This window comes from Spea bombifrons, chromosome 11 (genome assembly GCF_027358695.1).
Source record: "Spea bombifrons isolate aSpeBom1 chromosome 11, aSpeBom1.2.pri, whole genome shotgun sequence".
Taxonomy (NCBI): Eukaryota; Metazoa; Chordata; class Amphibia; order Anura; family Pelobatidae; genus Spea; species Spea bombifrons.
This window is the reverse complement of record NC_071097.1, coordinates 24,315,999-24,336,275: the sequence shown is the minus strand read 5'-3', so window position 1 is coordinate 24,336,275 and position 20,277 is coordinate 24,315,999. Positions and strand designations below refer to the sequence as shown.

Sequence of the window (20,277 nt, the reverse complement as noted above, 5' to 3'; positions counted from 1 at the left end):
TGCGCTACTGTGTTTCGATTGGCCTTTTGGCTAAGATGAAATGAGTACCTATGGGGGTGTGAAAGCTTGGTCCTCTGCTCCTAATGGAAGTCCGGGGTACATGAATGAAGCCCCTAGATTAGGTCCACCCGGGCACTTGCCGTGGGTGATGATATGGGTGCGGGTTACACCCTTTGTGCACTGCCGCTGGGTTGGTAATCACACCATTTGATCGCACTCATTGGAAATGTGGGGTACGTGTGCTGACCTTTTGGCTCCCGCAACCCCTTGAAGCCTTTTCCTTGCGGAGTGGGACCAAGAAGATCTGGCCCTCCCTTGGTGTAATGTTACCCCAGAAGAGAAGGGTCAGGGGCCTGGTGTTCTCTGTGGCTCTGTATGGAGCACAGTCACCATTTCTTGACTTGATGAGGGAAATGCAGATACCTCGGGTTTTACAAATTAAACCACATCGGGACTGTAGCACAATGACGGTAGATTGGTGTTTGATTTAAGGTGAAAGGTAAGTTCTATTTAGCTGCCTATTTCTGAGCAGGAGGCAACAGAACACCAGCAAAGACAGAGCCATATGTTGCCGCTATGACTGCAGGACATTATATTCTCACTATTTAACTTCTGCCCACTGAAACATCATAGGAAGAAGTCCATGAAGTGGCTGCAATTAATGGACGCCTAGTTTTATAACTATTTGTCCTTTATTACCCAAAACATACAGCGGTGTATTGTGTACAATGCAGCTTCACACTTCAATCAGTTTATTTTGCTGTGACTATCCCTTTAAGCACATTGAGTGAGAGCGGGTAATGTGTGCAGCGCCATCTATCTGCCAGCGCTGGAATTGCAGTAGCGTTCGCCGCAGGCCTGAGCTTTTTCCCAGACTGTAACCCGGGGAAAGTTACGTTTGTCCGGCTGCTGTAAGCGGCTGTCCGCAGGCTGATCGTTGTACTCGCCGGCTGCACACAGCCATGTCCCGGATACTAATCGTGGGCGCCGGGCTCACGGGCAGCCTGTGTGCTTATCTCTTAAGAAAGGAACTGCCTGGCAAACTGCAGCTTGTCATATGGGACAAAGCCAAGGGTGCAGGTAATAAATCTGTATATGTGTTTTATAACATATAGATAACATACAGTCCCTCTGTGATGGGCTCCTATATACACACGTGATCTGTCCGTGCTGCAGCCATAATGTCCAGAGATTTACATTTCAAATAAGGTTCCAAATCCCAACTTTCCTGGAACAAGCAGGTCACATTTGTCAGCAGTGATCTTGGGAATGACATTTCTTGCCCTTCTCAGTAAACATGCCGGAACATTTGCTTTTATGCTTTACCTTAAGTTAGGGTTACCCTATGGATTGATTTCAGTAGAAAATGTAAGCTTAAGATGTACATGATTGAGCAGAACCCTCCTCGCCTGTTGTTTCTGTAAGCCAAATAGTTATATACTACTTATTACCGTATTTGCTCAATTATAAGACGACCCCCCAAAATGTGAATATCAATTTGGGGGGGGAGCCTGAATATAAGACTACCCTATAGGGGGGGGGGAGTTTTACTAGTAAATGTTAATTCACATGTAAACTATTTTAATAAAAACTACGATTGAAAAAAACTTTTTTCATTTTATTTCCTTTTATTTGCCACTCTGCCCTAGTTATGCACATCTGTCCCCAGATATGCCTTATATGCCAATCTGCCCCTCCAGATATGCCTTATACCCCCTATATGCCACTATGCCCCCCTAATGAGCCACTCTGCCCCCTAATGAGCCACTCTGCCCCAGATATGCCCTTTAATCCCCTATTTGCCACTCTGCCTCCCAGATATGCCTTATACCCCCTAAATGCCACTCTGCCTCCAGAAAACCATTGAACCCTGCCCCCCTTGCCGCTCTTAACCCCCTCTCTGCCGCTCTTAACCCCCCCATGCCACTCTTAACTCCCCTGACTTACCAGTGCATCCCTTTACTTGTAACCCGTCTTCAGACTCCCTGGTGTCTAGTGGGGCAGCCGGTGGAGGTCTGTGCGATGCAGACCTCCGCTGCTGGTGGCCAGTACTTCAGCCGGGGCTTCTATGACGGAGCGCCGGCATCACATGACCTTCCGGTGCTTCACCATAGAAGTCTGGCGGAGGTGCCGGCAGCAGCGGAGGTTGTCTGTGCGCGTCTCGCAAATGTTCACCGGCTACGGGATGCACACAGACAACCTCCGCTGCTGTCGGCACCTCCGCTGGGTGTCCATGGTGGAAGGTCATGTGATGCTGGCGCTCCGTCATAGAAGCCCCCTGAGGAAGTAAGGGCAGCAGCAGAGGCTTCCAGAGAGGACAGATATACAGAGAAGCGACAGTAATCACATCAGTGAGGTCCGCTGTGAAAAAACTAAAACGTAAAACAGTGCCAGAAGGCCCCGGTGGACCCTAGGTGCCCTTTTTTGTTGCTTATGGGGTTGCACTGTGTGGCCCCTTCCTTTCCTCTCCAGCAAAAAGGACTGCAGGAGGGTCGGATCTTCTTGGCCATTTCACGCAAGGGTTTAGGGCCATTGAAATCACGTTTAGAGGGGTGCTAAGAAGAGATAGCTAATCCCCTCCTCACCAGAAAAGCCTAGAACCGTTAGTCTGTTCCATTATCTGTGCCCCGTGCTGTGTCGCAGTACAAATCCAAAATCACTCCAAAAATCACACAAAAATATTATGGAAGCCCCAGCCTTTACTTTCCTTGGATAATGGAGCCAATCCAACAACAGACACTGGTGGTACCCATCTGGACAATGCTGATCTCTTAGGGGGACAGCCATGTATCCATTTTGATAGGGGGTCTGGCCAAGAGACAGACTGGGATAATTCCTAGTGAGAAGCTGGGACAGGCTGTTCACTTCTTACAGTTTTTTTTTTAACTTAACCATCTTAAATTATATATTTTGAGCCGTCATTATTAATATCCTCCTTACATATAAATTCACGGGTCAATTACTTTTTTTTGTAGGAGGCAGAATGTCCACAAGCCGCTGTCCATCTGATCCAAACTGTACAGTTGACTTGGGAGCCCAGTATATCACCGTAACTCCAGATTACGCACGGAAGCACAAAACGTGAGTGGTGACATCGTTCCGAAAATTACTTTTGTAAATTGTATTGCCAAATGTTGCTTGTGGTTTGATAGCTTCAAGTCTCAAATCTCCAGTACCTCAATGATTTTTTTTTTTGCAGAATGGGGTTAAAAAATCCATATTTGTAAGAGATATTCGCACAGATTCTGTAATCATAACAAAATATACAAGTATTAGATTTTAAATTGAATCAATTTTAAAGGAACATGGCTGATGGCATGTGGTGTTTTTATTAGCGAGGTTCACAAACATATACTTTATTTTTTCCTAGACACAGATTTATTTAGTTATAAATAAAGGTTACTGTTCTAAATGAGAACTCAGAGATTTTTTTTTTTTTAAAGGAAAGGTTTTGAAAAAGATATACTGTTAAAATGTGAGTCTAAAGAAATGACATGAAAATTGAATGAGAAAAAATACGACTGGTTTGTGAGAGAGTCCATAGCCAAAGTCTTGCTTTGTCTCTTTCAGATTTCACGATGACCTGTTGGCTCATGGCATTTGTAAACCCCTAAGTGCCGTGGTGGAGGGTATGGTGATGAAAGATGGGTCTCGTAATTTGGTTACACCTCAAGGAATCTCTTCCATCGTCAAGCATTACCTCAAACAGTCAGGTGGCACCCATTATAACCTATAATATTTACTTTTAGTACAGTTCAGTTTTCATATATCTTGTCGCAGTCACCCCCGTTGCAGTTGTGACTGGCAATCAGCTGATCACCACCGGCACAGTCAAATGTGTCCATGTATAGGACCTTTGTGTTATGGAAGCTTTGTATCTGCAGCGTTCCATATCATTGATGTAGGATTGATCCACCTCATCACGATTGATCCACCTCATGCAGGGCATTCAGTTTTATACACATACGATTTATGCAATAATATAACATTTAAGTAAGTGGCAAGATGCTTTGTCAGAAACCTTCAATTCAATAGATCTGTCCTAAATAATACATTCTTAAAAACGTACATACGTCAAGAGTCAAGACAGCGACATAGTAATATACTAATTGTACCGATTTTTAAAATGCAGTATTACGTGATGTTTTTTCCAACCATGTGCCTAATTTTCACAACCAAGAACCCAAATGAACTATTTACTAAGCTTCTCGGTTTATACCAAAGTAGACCCAGGATTGATCAGAAGTGCCCCAAGGGGGTTCATGTAATACAGGGTTCAAAATTCTACTCTAGTAAACCATACTTAGTGGAATCAATAGATGCATCCAGACATATGGCATAGATGTTTACATATGCATGGCAGAGTGATCGCTTGGAAATAAAACCTTGATTTGGTGAACCTGTGACAAGATGCTATTAATATAAACAAAAAACGTTTATCCGGTAGATAGCTTTATTTTTCTGACGCCTTGGTCTGAGAATGGGATGAGTAAATGTTAACTGTCTGCCATTCCAAGCAGGTGCTGACGTCTTCTATGAACACCATGTAACACAGATAAACCTTCAAGGTGGCAAATGGCAGGTGTGCAGAAGATCTGGATCTCCTGAAAACTTTGATGCAGTGGTCCTCACTATGCCCGTCCCCCAGATTTTACAGCTTCAGGGTGACATTGCAAAATGTAAGTCTTCACACTTTTTTCCCAAACTCAAATCATCATCCTATAGAATAAAATAATCCTTAAAATGTCTTGTGTTAGAAAAAAATATACATCTAGCTTGTGTTCCAGAACATGCTCATCGTAACTTAATACACCTGCATACGTGAATAGGCAAACCTAGGTGCCTGGTAACATTATGTATCATGATTAAGGATATGTTTGGTGTTACTGGTGGCATTCCCGCACATTATCCCCTGCATTTCAAGGATTCTCAACCTCCTCCCATCAACACGTATTCTAATTAAGTGAAATTATGAAAAAATGTCGTCTAGTACCCCCAACAAAATGTTTTCCCAACTGGAAATCCCAGCAGAAAATGTTTCTTATCAAATGTAATTTAATGTCTGAAACAAAACAGGGGACACGTACATTTTGAAATGTATCCTGAAATAGCCTCTAACAACAGGTGCATTCTGGGCCAGTGCTAAGTCGGGAGAAGTATTATCAGAATGGACACAGTTAGTGGTGAGTGTAGCAAGATGACATCATATTTCACGTATTTCATTACTCGCCGGTATAAAGTATAGGGAATGCCTTGTTGACCTTCCAACTCAGGACAATCCCGCTCACTCTGGATCTAAATAAAACGGAAGCTTGATCAGGCTTACATCTCAAGGGGCTTGGAGGGATTGTCCAATTCTCAATCCATTATTGCTAAAGGAGGTATCTACGGTTTGGATTTCATCGGGGTGTGACAGTAATGCACGGAATATGAAGATGGATGGGATGTGCATTAGCGTTCATATTACAATTGCCTCAATGCTGAAGGAGACTTCATTATAAATTCCAGTAACAGTATCCCAGTAACAGGTAAATAAAATGCTTGTTTCAACCTCGAGAGCAAAATAGGAATAGAGTATGAGATATTGCTGAGAAAGCAGCAAGTATTTATTGATTGGGGAGAAATGGGCAGATGGTAGTGCTGCAAATGTGCATGTGATATAGGTCTGATCGCATCAATGATCTCATGTCTAAATACAGTGTTACTGCCTCACTTTACAAAACAGCTATGTGAATAATCAATGACCTTCCTAATTCAGGCTCCCATTAACAGGACTAATCCCTGAGGGAGCTTTCTGAATGAGTTGGCAGCGAGACCTTTGAAAGAAAGAAAAAAAAAAAAAAAAAAAAGTGTGAGTGTTCGGGCTGCATTCAGGGCATATACTGAGACAGGATATGTAACTACGAAAGCACCAGTGGTCAAGCACTACTTTTATAGAGAATTCGGTAAAAAAATAAATAAATAAAACATCACTCTTATTGAGCTGCTCACAGAAATTCTGCCGCTTTCACACCAGTTGAAATACTGCGTATTCCCTCTCTTCATACTGTTTTATGGAGCAGCAGATTCAAATATGAATTAAAGAATTGTGTACGTAGGCCATCGTTATCTTTGCACTAAGCTGTGTTTAGGACCTGGCTGTAAACATGTTATACAGGGCTAACGTGTTAGGATTATTTGTTTGTTATATTTATATTGTTTGTTATATTATTTGTGGTGACTAAATATTGGAGCCCCAAGCCTCTGCATACCCTACATTGTGTTTCTTTGTGCAGAAGCACCGCTCTTCTCCTTTCCTCCTCGTTGGTGACATTGGCATAGGCGGGTCACTGGGAGAAGACGCATGCGCACCCCCTGCACCTGTACGTCGTGTACACCTGTGCATCCACATGATTAGCACATCTTGTAATGCTGCCTTTTAGGACTAGTTATACAGCTGTAGGTTTACGGGGGCCGTATTAACCTGAGCTGCGTCAAGTCGTAGAAACAGAAGTGTATGTGGTTTATGTAGTTTCGTTTGACACCATTTGCAGCATCAATATTTATGTTGCGGGGGCGTACCTAGAGTATTTGGCACCTGGGACGAATCTTATTTGACCCCCCACTTTAAAATGTAAAAACAGCCACGCTCTCACTCACACTCTCTCTGTCAATGTCTCCCTTCCATATCCCTGTCTCTTTTCCTGCAGCTCCGCTTCTTCTCTTGTTTCTCCTACTTTCTACAGCCGCTTCTCTCTGGTATCAGCTTCGCTGACCAGGCCTCAAGGAGCGCATCCTCCAAGGTGCGAAAGAAGACGGAAGAGGCAAGAGAAGAAGCAGAGCTGCAGGAAAGGAGTACCTTGAGTAGATGAATACTCGTATGAAAAATATAGAAATAAATAATAGTTACTATTAATGCAAGTCTTTGAAACAAATATTGCATATATGTATTCCTTACAAGCATTGGAGTATAACGGCAGGATATAAAAGTCTGGTGAAGGAACTGAAGGTACTGCGCACTCCCGATGTGCCCAGGTGGTGGCGGTATACTTATACTTCCCAATTCAGCGTGCGTTCAATTCCAAACATTGACCTTACAGTTTCATGCAGCAAATCGCCAGATTTAAAGACTTATTTTAGAACAGTCAGGCACTGGTTAAATCCAATTTTTCTCTTAAAATAAAGTGAATCCTTTTGAGGGTAGAAAGTTGAATTGATTTAAAGCTAAACTATAGAATATTGTGGTGCAACAGGCCAGTGAGGTATTTAAAAGGACATCCAGCCATCATATGTATAAAATGGCTGCATTATCCCTTAATGAGGCATTGTGTAGAATTTGCCCATATACCCCCCGATATTTTAAGTGGTAAACAGAAGGGGGTGGTAGCTGCAGCTGCAAAGCTGCAGCTTCTAGCTCAGATAAGTGCGCCCCCCCATTCTAAAGTATGAGTAAACAACATTCCTACTACTATCGAATGAGAAAACCCTTCCCAGAAATAATTATGAAAAATTGCATCTCCTTTGTCGTGTGACACCAAAGGGAAAAAAAAGACTCACTAAAAGTTTTTGTGTTGTTTTTATACTATTAAACCATAAAGGGGAGCTACCGCCTACTGATCTTGCTGGAATCAGTTTTCTAAAATATTGTGGTGTTTTCTGTTCTAAAACAATTATGTTTTTTGGACAATTTCTTGTGTTTAAAGGTAAGAACACTATTAATGTACTTGAAGGCAAATTTCTACCATTTTTCTTTTACTAGCTTTAGGATAAAAATATGTATTTTTGAAGTCATCCAAAATGTCAAATAATTGACTACAATGGCTGCCTCTAGTTCTGCAAATAGGTATTTTCTTTTACTAATGGGTGTTCTCCACTAACTGAGTAGCAATGCATATTTTTTGGGCTTGACTTCTTTTTTTTTTTTTTATATGACAGTATTGCACTGCAGCTGTTAATTGGAAAACTTAATATTTGACCTTTTTAGAAAGATCATGTTACTCCACAAAACAACTTATAAAAGTATAACTGCGGTATGTATGAGTAATCGGGATTCTGGAAGATTAAAGTCACTATGTCATTTTAAGGAATAATTTGCACAGTTAAAAGCAACAGCGTGCCTTAAAAAAAACTAATTGTTTAAGGAAAATCCATTCCTTGTATTTTATGTGTAAACATTTATACACAATTCAGAAACATATTTTCTGTTATATAATATTTGTAGTGCTGAATTTAATACAATTTTATGGTTATTATAGCTTTAATGTAGGCATTCTATATGTTTCTGTGTTTGTTGTTCTTATCTCCCCAGCCTGCCACCCCTCAATACATTACCTGGTGGTATCTAGTATAACTTTTAATGAGGCCCATTATTACAAATCTATTATTGAAGATGGCAGCCGGCAGATTTGGTGATAGTTTAGTTGTGCAGTCAGTGGGGTATTGGGTAGGTTGCATGCTCCGCCAGCTAGCCTTAGGTATAGCAGCGTGTTTGAAAACTTGCCTGAAGTTCTCCTTGGATATTCTTGGTTACTGGTTTCCGCCATGTGCAGGATGCCAAGTTTGTTCACAGCGCTCCATTGTCACCTCTCCTAGGTGGACCTTCGACCAAACGTGGTGGCGACCTCCTCCAATTAATTCAGACACCCCTTGCGTAAAGCCCCATATTAAAAATACCTCCACAATTTGCTTTTTTGGCAGTAAGCACCCTTCAATACTTAAATAATGATATTGCATATGCTGTCAAGGCAGCTCCCAAGTGACAGGGGAAGACACAGAAGAGTACCAGAGGATCATTAGTATTCATGTTAAACCATCCAGGGAAATACAATGAAAGATCTGAAGACTTAAGCAGGCGTTACTTACATATTTAATGGTTTATTACAACACTTTAACCAGGATGGCGAGCATAAGGCCATCTTGAACATCACACCAAGGATCAAACAAGGCTGTTTTTCACCAGTTAATGAAACGGAAAGCCTGGAGGAGACAGGGATGGCTTTTATTTGTCACACAATTCTAAGTTCCAGTATTTATTGAGATGTTAACAGATGGCAGAACTAAAGACTTAAACTCTATATGTAACAATGGCAGCATCAACGTCATGTGACTTAAGTAATGTTATCTGAGGAGGCTTTTTCCCATTACTGTTTCTTACCTTGCTAACCATTAAGATGGAATGGTAGGAGGGACAGTTATTCTTTCGATGGACTGGTGATCTCACGTGACCAACAGGAAGAATCTTGGTAATATGTAATTATCTAAAAATGTTAGATGTTCCTCTTTAATGCGGTTTCAGGAGTTGTACATTATATCTCTCCAAAGTGATACTTCCTGGCAATCTCTAATGCGAGAAATAGAGACACAAGTGGATTGTTGTGTCTTGAAGAAGAAATTATGCTACGTTTTTTCAGCAATCAGTGACAAAAACTCTGTTCCTTTAAGACAACAAAAAGCAAACCTTTGAGAACGCTCAGAGAGACACATAACATCTTGTAAAATAGTAAAAATACTTCTTCCCTTTGATGCGTGTAGAGTTAAATAATTTCACGGTGGTATCTTAAAGTAGATTTACACATGTGCTGGCAGCGACAGACCCCTGAGTGCACATGCGTGCCTCCCAGAACATTTGCATGACATCTGATTAAAAGAAAGCCGTTCATGAATATGTCAGGATGTTTTCCATCATGCTCAAAATTTTAATGCAGCACATAAAGCCAAGTGTCTGTTTTCATTGAGAAAGGCCAGAAACAGCCAAAGTCAACAGAAGGCAAAAGGGAAAACCAACAAAATGGCTAAGACATGCTGTTCCTTTTCACTGTTGCTATTTTTTGTGGATCATTTTCTTTTTACTCATTTGCGTGCGTGTGCTGACATAGACCAAGCTTTTTTAAAGCACCATTATTGAAACCTTAATTTAATGCTTCTAATTTGACGTGAGATTGGCGTACATGGATGGATTTATACAACCAACATTCTTGTTGACATGGTAAATATTTAGGCAGGAGTAATTATTACATAAGACCTTTTGCCAGAAATATTAATGCTGGAATATACATTTTATTTTTTTCTAAATATAGTGGATGAGGTTCACCGGTCAGATCTCTTTTCCTCTTCAGTGCATGATGTTTAGGTTTTTTTTCTGTTCTTAGAAGCCAGAACTTGTAAAGTTTTACAGTTCTACCCTGTCCTCAAGGCACACAAACAAGACAGGATTTAGTAATTACCACATTCTGTTTCAATTAGGAGATTAAAAAACATAGACTGTTGCTCTGCCTTGAGGACTGGGTTGGGAGACACCGATATAACCCATGAAATACTTTGTCTTCAGCTCCCTCAAAACACTAGTAATGGAACCAAATGTTGAATTACTGATCATTTTACCAAAACTCAAACTAAGTGCCTCCATTATGCTAAGAATAATTTTGCCAGTTTTGCTATACATCAGTAAGTAGGTAGATATTCTAAAAATGATGACACTTAACTGTTATCGACACATTTAACCCCTTAATGACAAAGCCCGTACATGAAAGGGCTCAAAATGCATTGTTTTCAATGGGTTTAGCGACCGCCCATTGTCCTTAAGGGGTTAAAAGGACATACAGATACAGTAGCAACGGAACTAAAACTAGGCTTACAGCCAAATATGTGTATCGGTATGAACGATTCCTAGCAGTGAACCAACAAAAGGCAACTATAGTGTTGCCGTGTAACTATAAGGATTTTTGAGCTCAATATTAAAATTTTAAAAAAATATCTCTGAATCTGTCAGGGCTATTTTAGTATGTGGTGATAGGTACCTGTTCTTGGTGGAAGAGGGAGTTAGGGCTAATTGTCTCTAACGCTATCTTCCCATTTCATGCCAACACAGACCCTCTCACTAAAAAGGTGTCTGTGTAAATTAAAGTAAAATCAACATCTATTACATCATGGACCACAGCTTTGTTAGGGGAAGACTAACATTCATAGTCCGTTTATTGAAAAATATGTCACGTATTATAAACTTGATCAGTTAATTGAAAGAGGCAGCCTGTGTAGGAGCTGATGACCTTATCTTCCAAAGATTTCCTTATACTTATGCTAATGAATTGTTGAAGAGAAGGAATGCCAGTATAGAACTTAATCTTACTTTGACTACCCCCAATAGCGACAACCCGTTGTAATCTGTCAGTAAGCTGTCACCTTAGCCCGTCAATAAATTTAAAACCCAGACACCGTAGTTTGCTAATGCATTTTGCGAAGATAGTGTCAGACTAAAATCTAGATCAGCCATACTTACTCTAAGGTCTGTCTTATCTGTCTGAAACACGTTTCTTAAATTATGGTGGAAGTGGGAAGTATAGGTCTGATGTCTGGAATTAACTTGAGTTTTTGTGGAAGATCAAAGGTTTAGAAGATGCCCTTTAGGGTAATGAGTTTATTTGTGTAGTCATATGGCTAGGTGGTGTTGGTCTGGTTGGGTTTTACAAATGTAGTCTATGAATTGTTCTAATTCCTTGCTTTGTTGAGTCCCCTAAGCTTTTATCAGTTACCAGGACAAGGTCTATACTAAATGATACGTCAAGAAAAACATCTATGAATATATACACTCACCGGCCACTTTATTAAGTACACCTGCTCAGTTGATTGTTAACACAAATAGCTAATCAGCTAATCACGTGGCAGCACCCCAAGGCATTTAGGCATGTAGACGTGGTCAAGGCAACTTGTTGAAGTTCAAACCGACCATCAGAATGGGGAAGAAAGGGTATTTAAGTGACTTTGAACTGAATGGTTGTTGGTGTCAGACGGGCTGGTCTGAGTATTTCACGCACAACCATCTCTAGGGTTTATAGAGAATGGTCCGAAAAAGAGAAAATATCCAGTGAGCGGCAGTTGTGTGGACAAAAATGCCTTGTTGATATCAGAGGTCAGAGGAGAATGGGCAGACTGAGTTACTGTTGCCTTTCTGTCATCTCGAACCAAATAACCACTCATTACAACCAAGGTATGCAGAATATCATCTCTGAACGCACAACACGTCAAACCTTGAAGCAGATGGGCTACAGCAGCAGAAGACCTCACCGGGTGCCCCTCCTGTCAGCTAAGAACAGGAAACTGAGGCTACAATTCACACAGGCTCACCAAAATTGGACAATGGAAGACTGGAAGAACGTTGCCTGGTCTGATGAGGCTCGATTTCAGCTGCGACATTCAGATGGCAGGGTCAGACTTTGGCGTAAATAACATGAAAGCATGGATCCATCCTGCCTTGTATCAACGGTTCGTGGTGGTGGTGGTGGTAGTGGTGTAATGGTCTGGGGACATTTTCTTGGCACACTTTGGGCCCCTTAGTACCAATTGAAGTAGAAAGTATGCCACAAAGTATAAAGGCAGTTCTGAAGGCAAAAGGGGGTCCAACCCGGTACTAGCAAAGTGTACCTAGTAAAGTGTCTGTCTATTTAATGTACATTGTAAAGCATATCATGTTGTCAGATTTTTTTTTTATTTTTTTTCTTTTTAACCCAAATATTATTTTGCCATTGTTTTGTATGAGCTCAGATAATCTGCAGTTTATTCAGTGATATAACTATTAGTGGCAGAAGTGTCTTTGGCTCTAATGTCAACATGTTGAATTACATTCTGGATGATGTCTTGCGGGGCTGCTTCTCCCCTTACATGTAATGGTTATCCAACGAATACTGATATCCAACCAAAACTTAAAATGGCAGAGTAAACTATTTTAATTAGAATACCTTCAAAGTTAAATCCTATGCATATGGGATAGGATGAGATGTTAAAAAAAGCCTAGGGATATATTTAGTAGAAAATGACCCTCGCTGCTTGGGACTTGCCCTTAATAGCAGTCACTAATTGGCACTGGAGTCCAAGCATGCTAAGGTGTGTCTTATGGTGATGCCCTTCATCTGTTTCTCCTGCACACCTGTCCCTAAAGTCAACCTGGCACTATTGGAAGTCAGCAGGGTTTTACAGAGCAGAGTTGGGTTCCTGGAGCTGACTTAAGAAGCTTAATGTTGTAGTTGGAAATAACTTTTTTTCTTCCTCTTGTATTTTATGAATCTTTAACATTCATATAGCTTGCCGTTTTGATGAACAAATTCCATATATTTAACAACCATAACTGTCCTATTTCTCTTGTGTATTATTAATAAGTGTTCTTGAAATGATTTTTATATTTTAAATAGGCAACATTCCATCCTGGCTCATCATATTTCAGTCTATTTTATTAGATTAGGCTTTAGCAGTTTTATGAGAAGTCTTGTGGTTGCTAATATTTCCCTAGATTGTATCTGTGTTTGCTCAGCCTCCAGCAGACGAGGAGCTACAGGATATTTTGATTATGCTCATCATTTATTGCAAAGGTTGATTCCAGATTTAAAGAGACTCTGCTTCAGAACCATTATTCCATTTCCCTTTAATTCTACTACCTGGCCATATCATCTCCTGTGTTCTTCATATTCTTTCATATTGATGACCAGCCCAGAAAAAAGCTGCCCTGCAGTATGTGGGATGTATAGACTCATGGAAGGGAACCAATTAGTCGGTTAAACATTATCCATACTGCTGGGCAGCACTTTGGTCTGGTCAGCAATATGTAAAAATTATATGTGTCCTGGAAAACATGGCTGATATGGTCACCCTACTCTCAGTATATAATGATAGCAGTTATGCTGTACCACTGTCAATGTCTTGCTCAGTGTATAGTAATAGTAGTTATGCTGTTCCACTGTGATGTCTGCCTCAGTATATAATGATAGTAGTTATGCTGTTTTTAAGTGTGTTGTGTGGGGGTGGGGGTGCCACATACGGAATCCGCCCCAGGTGCCAAATACTCCAGGTACGCCCCTGCTCCCCATACATTTATATAAGCAATCAGAGCTTCTCACAAATTTGTTGCAAACCATCTGCTGGTAACAAAATATGTTACTTCATACATTGTTTACACCATTTTATAAATGTATCTGATTGATGTTCAACTTATCACGGTAATGTTTATTGACTTATATAGCATCATCACATTTTGTACCAGGGCCAGACTTAGACCCAGGGAATTCAGGCAGGTGCCATGGTTGGCTGGAACAGGGGGGGAGCCAACAGCTGCATCCCTTGCCCCATGTAAGTTTCAGCTTGGATACCCGTGTAGTTCCTGGTTAACCCTTTGTTTCTGCAGGTTTCGTCTAATGGATCATGTAGTTTCGAGGGACAGGTGTCACACCCTAACTAACCAAGATCCAAAGTTTGACCGGCAGATGAGTGTTTTTCTCTCCTTTGCTGTAAAGGCACATCCTGCTCATGTACAGTATATTTAAACCTAACACAGAGTAACCAGGTGCTCAACCTCTGGGGCCAACGAGAATCAAGACTATGAATACTTACCATTGCTACAAGCAGCTCAGAATAGCTAAATCCTTTTCAGCAAGACATTAACATCAAAGCTTCTGTGTAGGAGGTTAGAAACTCACTGAATTCATCATTCTGTCTGCCAAAAGTTCTTAATTCTTTTCTCTCACTGTTCATGACTTGACTCAGGCTGCGGTCTAAATCAACTTCTCTTTCTCTAATAAAAAGCTGTGCTCTGATCACAATGTAGGGAACACACAAAGTGTTATTGTGTATATTTAGACTCACTGGGTTTTGTTATTTTACATGTTTCCTTAATGTGCATTTACATGCATTTGTGGGCATTTTGGTATGCGTTAAATTTAGCTTTGTTGGTACATATTTCTGTGACCAGACAAAATAATGTAATAGAATGCTTTTTGCTTTGATACAACTTTGGACATATCTGCTGAGAAGACATTTTTGGGGCAGATTACTTTGCACGCAATCTGTAAAGTAGCCGTGTATAGAATTCACCTCAAATGGCATGGCTTGCAAATAATTGCAGTGTTGCCTGAATCATTCCTTTTTATTGATTGATTTACATAGACATTAAATATCTCTGTGTAGTGGGATTTTTTAAAGCATCTAGTATGTGCAGTTTTATAGAAGCTTCCTTCCTTCCACCACCTTGATGATCTCTGTCCAATGTGTGAACCAGTAGTTTGGCATTAAGTCCCTTGGAATGATGATGATGAATCTTCATCTCTACATTATGAACAATGTATAGTGATATATTTAATATTTACAGATGTAACAGCTTTTTTTAACATTATCCTTGGAACCTTGTAGTGGCCAGGCCTCACTGGAAAGACAGCAAGGGGGTATTTGGTGGTGCCAATCTGTGGGAGAAGTTATCCCTGGAAGGGGCGAAACAGTCCTTCTGTTCCCTGGAGCAGAAAGTACTTTCCTGCCCACCAGCTCTCTTCAGATGAACTTTTCTGGAGAAGTTAAGCTTTTGATGGCAGGGTTCTCAAGTTAAATAAAACTACGCTATGGGATTGGTCATTGGAGGTATGGCAAAACCCTGTGGGAGTTATTAATGGTGAAGATTTAATTTCCTACAGGCCTGGTCCCAAGAAATGTGAAGGTGCTGATCCACCTGCTGGTGTAGAGTTCTGGCTTCTGGACAATGTGGCCACAATAGGTGGTTTACATTTCCGTTTGTTTCAAAAAAGGAAAGTCTTTGTTGGTAAAGTTTTATGATGAAAAGGCTTATTGATAGGATACAATTAGGTATCTTAAATCTTATTATTTAATAATGCTTGGGTAAGAACCCCATATACATTTACACATATAAGAATCATAGTGCTTTGTCACATTTACTAAAGCTCCATGGCCTAAAGTTAAGAACCTGGCTTCTTTCTGTTACTTGTCCATGTACAAGTTTGCAAGCACAGGAATACAACATCTGCTTGGTGGAAGGTGATTGAAATAAAAGACATAACGAGAAGGTAGACGTTTGAAGATCACCCAAAACTGGTCTTTACTATATTAGAAGGTCTTTGAAACGACTTCCTTTTAAGATATTATTTTACTCATTTCTCCAAGTGAAAAGGAATCTTGTTGGAAAGACTGCCGCTTGCTGACGTAACTTGCATGAGAATGTTTCCTTTATTTAAGTAATCCCTAGAGGGTTATAGATGATTTGCTTCATTGACTGTCATTTGATTAATAACCTACTCAAGAAATGATACTTTAGTCATAATTCAAGTGAAAATATTTCCATGTGGACATTACATTTTAATATGTCGGAAAATGAACATTTAAACGCTGGTACATTTACAGGATCTGATTAAAAAATAAGGTTTAAATAAATATTAATGTTAGCAGATTGTACTAAAAATACACTCACTCGCTTTATGCACAAGATAGATTGTTAATCCCAGGAGGAAGTATGTTGGCATGAGAAAACTAACTTTATTTTCATTACTCAGATAAAAGTTCTTATTTCTGGTGCTGTAAAAAAAAAAGAAATTACGGTTAATATAAACATATTCATAAGTTCAGAATGTACCCAAAATATTTATGATTCGCTTTACTTTCTGATACTTCAAAGTTGCTTTCATATTCTACATGAAAAATGCTGGGATTTATACCCATGGGTCATCGAGGGAATTTAGTGCCTTTACAAGCGTCGCTGATCACAGTGATCCCCAGCGCTCATTCCCCTGGTAGTTGGGTCTACAAATTAAACCCGGTTGACACTTTACATGCCATAATAAAACAGGCTTGGGTACTAAGCTTGTGGGACGTAGGGCAGAATTGGGGTCTGCCTAGTAATTTTATTTCCTTCAGAATCAAATACTGAATCATATTTGTTATTTTCTTGAATCGTTAAAGCAGCTCTAATACTAGTTGAGAACATGACATTCTCACCTGGGTGCTTTGAGTAGCGATGTTGCAAACAAGTTACATTTCAGCACTACTATTATGATTATTATTATTTCATTTTTCATAGTGTGTCAGCAGATTCCATAGGAGAATACAAAATAAAAACATAAAAATAACCAGTATACATATTAACAATAACATGAACACACATAAGACATACTGATCCAAGGGAGAAGGGAATGACAAACAAGGTAATGGACTCCATGGTGGTCAGTAGAGTATTTGGAGATAAGAGCAGAGATATATATGAGTGCAGAGCTGTTCAGAGCTATAGAAGTAAGGAGTTCAAATGTTATTCTAGGATGTATGGGGAACCAGTAGAAAGACTGACGCAGAGGAGCAGCCGCTGACGAAATAAAATTAGTCTGGCAGAGATGTTTGTGATAGATTGAAGCGGTGAAAAGGAAAGGACAAATGTAAAGTATAATGTTAATGTTTATTTCTGCTAATGGGTGAAGCCCTGGGCTAGTGAGGGAAATCTCCATTTGGAGGTTTGATTTTGGTCGCTTTGGCACATAATCTGTAAGATTAATAAAACATGCAGTGCTTACATTTTGACCATATAACTAAACTCAATGTACAATTGCCCATTTCTGTCATTGTAATACAGCATAGATGTGTAAACTATGTGTTAAACTCTTTTAGTGGCAACCACTTATGGATACATAGATGGCTGCACTCTCTTCTCTCTACCCGTGGACTCACCATCAGGACGGGACTGCAAACTGATTTCTGAGCTGGTTGGCAGCTATGTCCCAAAACAGTGGAAGTCTTGTGTGTTTAACTGTACAGACTTCCATTATAGAGGAAAGCCTTGTATTTACATTAAATGCAAAAAGCTTCCTCTACAGAGAAAAGAATGTAGCAGACTGGCCAGAGGCCAATAACCAACTTTTCAAACATTAAAAAAAAAAATGAGAAGTACACTCCCTAATATTGTTGCATATATATATATATATATATATATATATATATATATATATATATATATATATATATATATTATTTATTTATTTATTTAAAGGTTTTTACCAAACCATAGGGTTAAGCACCCCACATATCACATAGGTGCCTCATTAAATGGTTTGGCTTAAAATGCAAAGCAGTCCCATTGGTAAGCGATATACAGCCATATAGTGTGACGGAATCTGGAATATTTATTCCTCATAATAGTATTAAAAAATAGTATTTACTGGGTGTGCGTTGATCTCTTGAATTGTTGTGTTTTAGATATATACATACATACAATATAAAATACTAAAGAGGGTCCAGATTTTTCAGGGAAATATTTTGCTTGGCATATAAGTGCAAATAATGGCAAAACATTTTGTTTGCCTTACATGAAGAATAGCTTAACTTGTGTTTAGGCTGCTTGTAAGGTCCCCTCTTACATATAATGTATCCCGACCCCACAGCACTCAAAGAATTAATCAGTTTATAATTTCGGAACCACATTAACGAGCAATCTAAAACCTAGTGTGTTATTAACATCTTTACTATGGAAGATTAGCGTTGGATTTGAAACCTTTTATTTCCCCAAGTGGTCAACTGGATAAGCCTGTTGGAAAATCAGGGACGTTATTTCATTTGTTAGTAGAAAATATGTCAAATTCTGCTGGCAGCCAGCTGGTGGGCTGCTGGCCAAATATAACTATGGGTGGTTTTTTTTTTGCAGTCCTGTTCCTGTGTGGGAAAAAATACCAAAAAACCTATTCTGTGTACTAAAACGTATATTGTATTGTGTTGTTTCTCCTGGTAGCCGGATTCAGAAACAAGCATTCTTTATAAGATGCCGTTTATTCTTGCAAATCTGGAGTAAAATAAGACTTTGTGCTATTAGTGATTTTGTTTTCTGCACCCTCCCCCGTAGCTGCATTTTTGTATATTCATAAATCTTGCGACATGTCTGCTTTTTCTTCCCAACTCAAACTTCAAAGGATCTTCATCCCCCAAGAGGCAAAACACAAGCTATTTTCACTTGTATCATTGGAGTCTGTGCTGCAATCGGAATTGTATCCAAAGAGTTAATGAACATTCTACAAATCCGAAATTAGAACTATAACAAACAAATAATAAGTACCTTGGCATTAAACCATAAGAAATTTTGAGTATATTTTTAGGACCTAACATTGTGTTAAGTGAACAATACGATGAAAGAGAATATGTTTTGCCTAAATTATTAAGGCGACATTATTAAATCGTATTAATTCCATTCCTTGTGCTTTCGCTTGAGAATTTTCTGTTTGATCCACTTCTCTCTGTTAACACAAGAGGGATTATTAGGATTATTACTCCTATTTATATAAAACTAGTGTAAAATATTTCAATTGTTCGGGGCATAAAAAACACTGGCCTCACTTCAAAGTAATGCATGGTCTTGGTAATTAATTGTGACTTCTGCCAGCGCAATTCTACATCTAAATTGTCAGACTTATATATATATATATTTCTTTTTTGGTCAAAATGCTCCCACTTAAGGAATGTGCCATGCACTTGCCCCGTTATGAACAAAAAATATTAATTTATTGTGTACTATAATATAATGTACAAGGATTTCCAGTACCTGCAAAGGAGAAGCAAAAACATTTTGTTCCTCATTGAAGTTTGTAACCTCTTTATCTACTTCTGATGGTGTGAGATCCCCCCCCCCAGTTCTTCATACAATCTATCTAGTGTTCCACACAAATTCATAGAAATGATTAATATTTCCCCTTTCTGCTGATAAACCGAGGCTTTCATTTTCCTCTGTCTAAGGATCGATATCTGTGTCTCGAAGCAGATAAGAATTTATCTTGCTATAAAAAGGCGACCTGGTGCTTTCAGCAGATGGGAATCTGTTTGCTATCTCCACCTGAAGGTTAATGGTAAATGTGTCTCTCTGAGCCAAAGACTAAACCATGCCAAACAAATGAACGATTACAGCCGAACCTGCAATACTTCTACCAGACATCACTTTTCAGGCTAGGCCGGTGTCAGCTCTGGGGAAATAAAAAGCTTTCCAACTGCACGGTTTATGTCTACTTTTTGCGTTATTGTGTCATTCCAGATGTCCTCTTGGCCAGTTGAAGGCCATTTGAACGATTAGCTGTGAGTTGAAGCTTTCAGAGATTGAATCCCTCAGAGAGTAACATTTAAGAAGTTAAAGGGAACCATGTTAATAGATGGACTTTTATTGTGTGTGATTTATTGAACTTTCCAGTTAAATAGGCTTTAAATTCTAATCATTTGGTATTGAGTATGTGGATGTACCTAATGGACGGGCATGTTTTTGGTGAAGGGAGAGCTGTATGAGTTTTAGTGCTGTTTAGGACTGCATGGTAACTTTTGTTCACTTTAGTTTTAATATATCAAATACTTATTTTATAGATCGTGTTACCATCTTATAACAAATTAATTTCATTAATATTACTTTCCAAGCAGTCATGTTTTCTGAGAAGCCCCCCCATCCGGTAGAGTCTAGAACCCCATTTGAAAAATGCTCTTTTCTATAGTGTATCAGTTTAAAATAGGATAGTTACGTTGGATCAC

At 39.5% G+C, this 20,277-nt stretch overlaps 1 protein-coding gene across 2 annotated transcripts in view; it reads left to right on the top strand.

Annotated features, from left to right (window-relative positions):
- The first annotated feature begins 835 nt into the window (after positions 1-835).
- The window catches only part of RNLS (renalase, FAD dependent amine oxidase), a 38,416-nt gene continuing 18,974 nt past the window's right edge, over positions 836-20,277 (top strand). The window contains exons 1-4 of one of the 2 annotated variants that reach the window (XM_053451276.1): positions 836-1,080; positions 2,976-3,081; positions 3,571-3,713; positions 4,521-4,679. In XM_053451276.1, the coding sequence (XP_053307251.1) occupies positions 963-1,080; positions 2,976-3,081; positions 3,571-3,713; positions 4,521-4,679 (526 nt within the window). In that variant the 5' untranslated portion in view covers positions 836-962. Of the gene's footprint in view, positions 1,081-2,975; positions 3,082-3,570; positions 3,714-4,517; positions 4,680-20,277 lie in introns of both variants that reach the window. The other variant, XM_053451275.1, reaches the window with a different exon arrangement.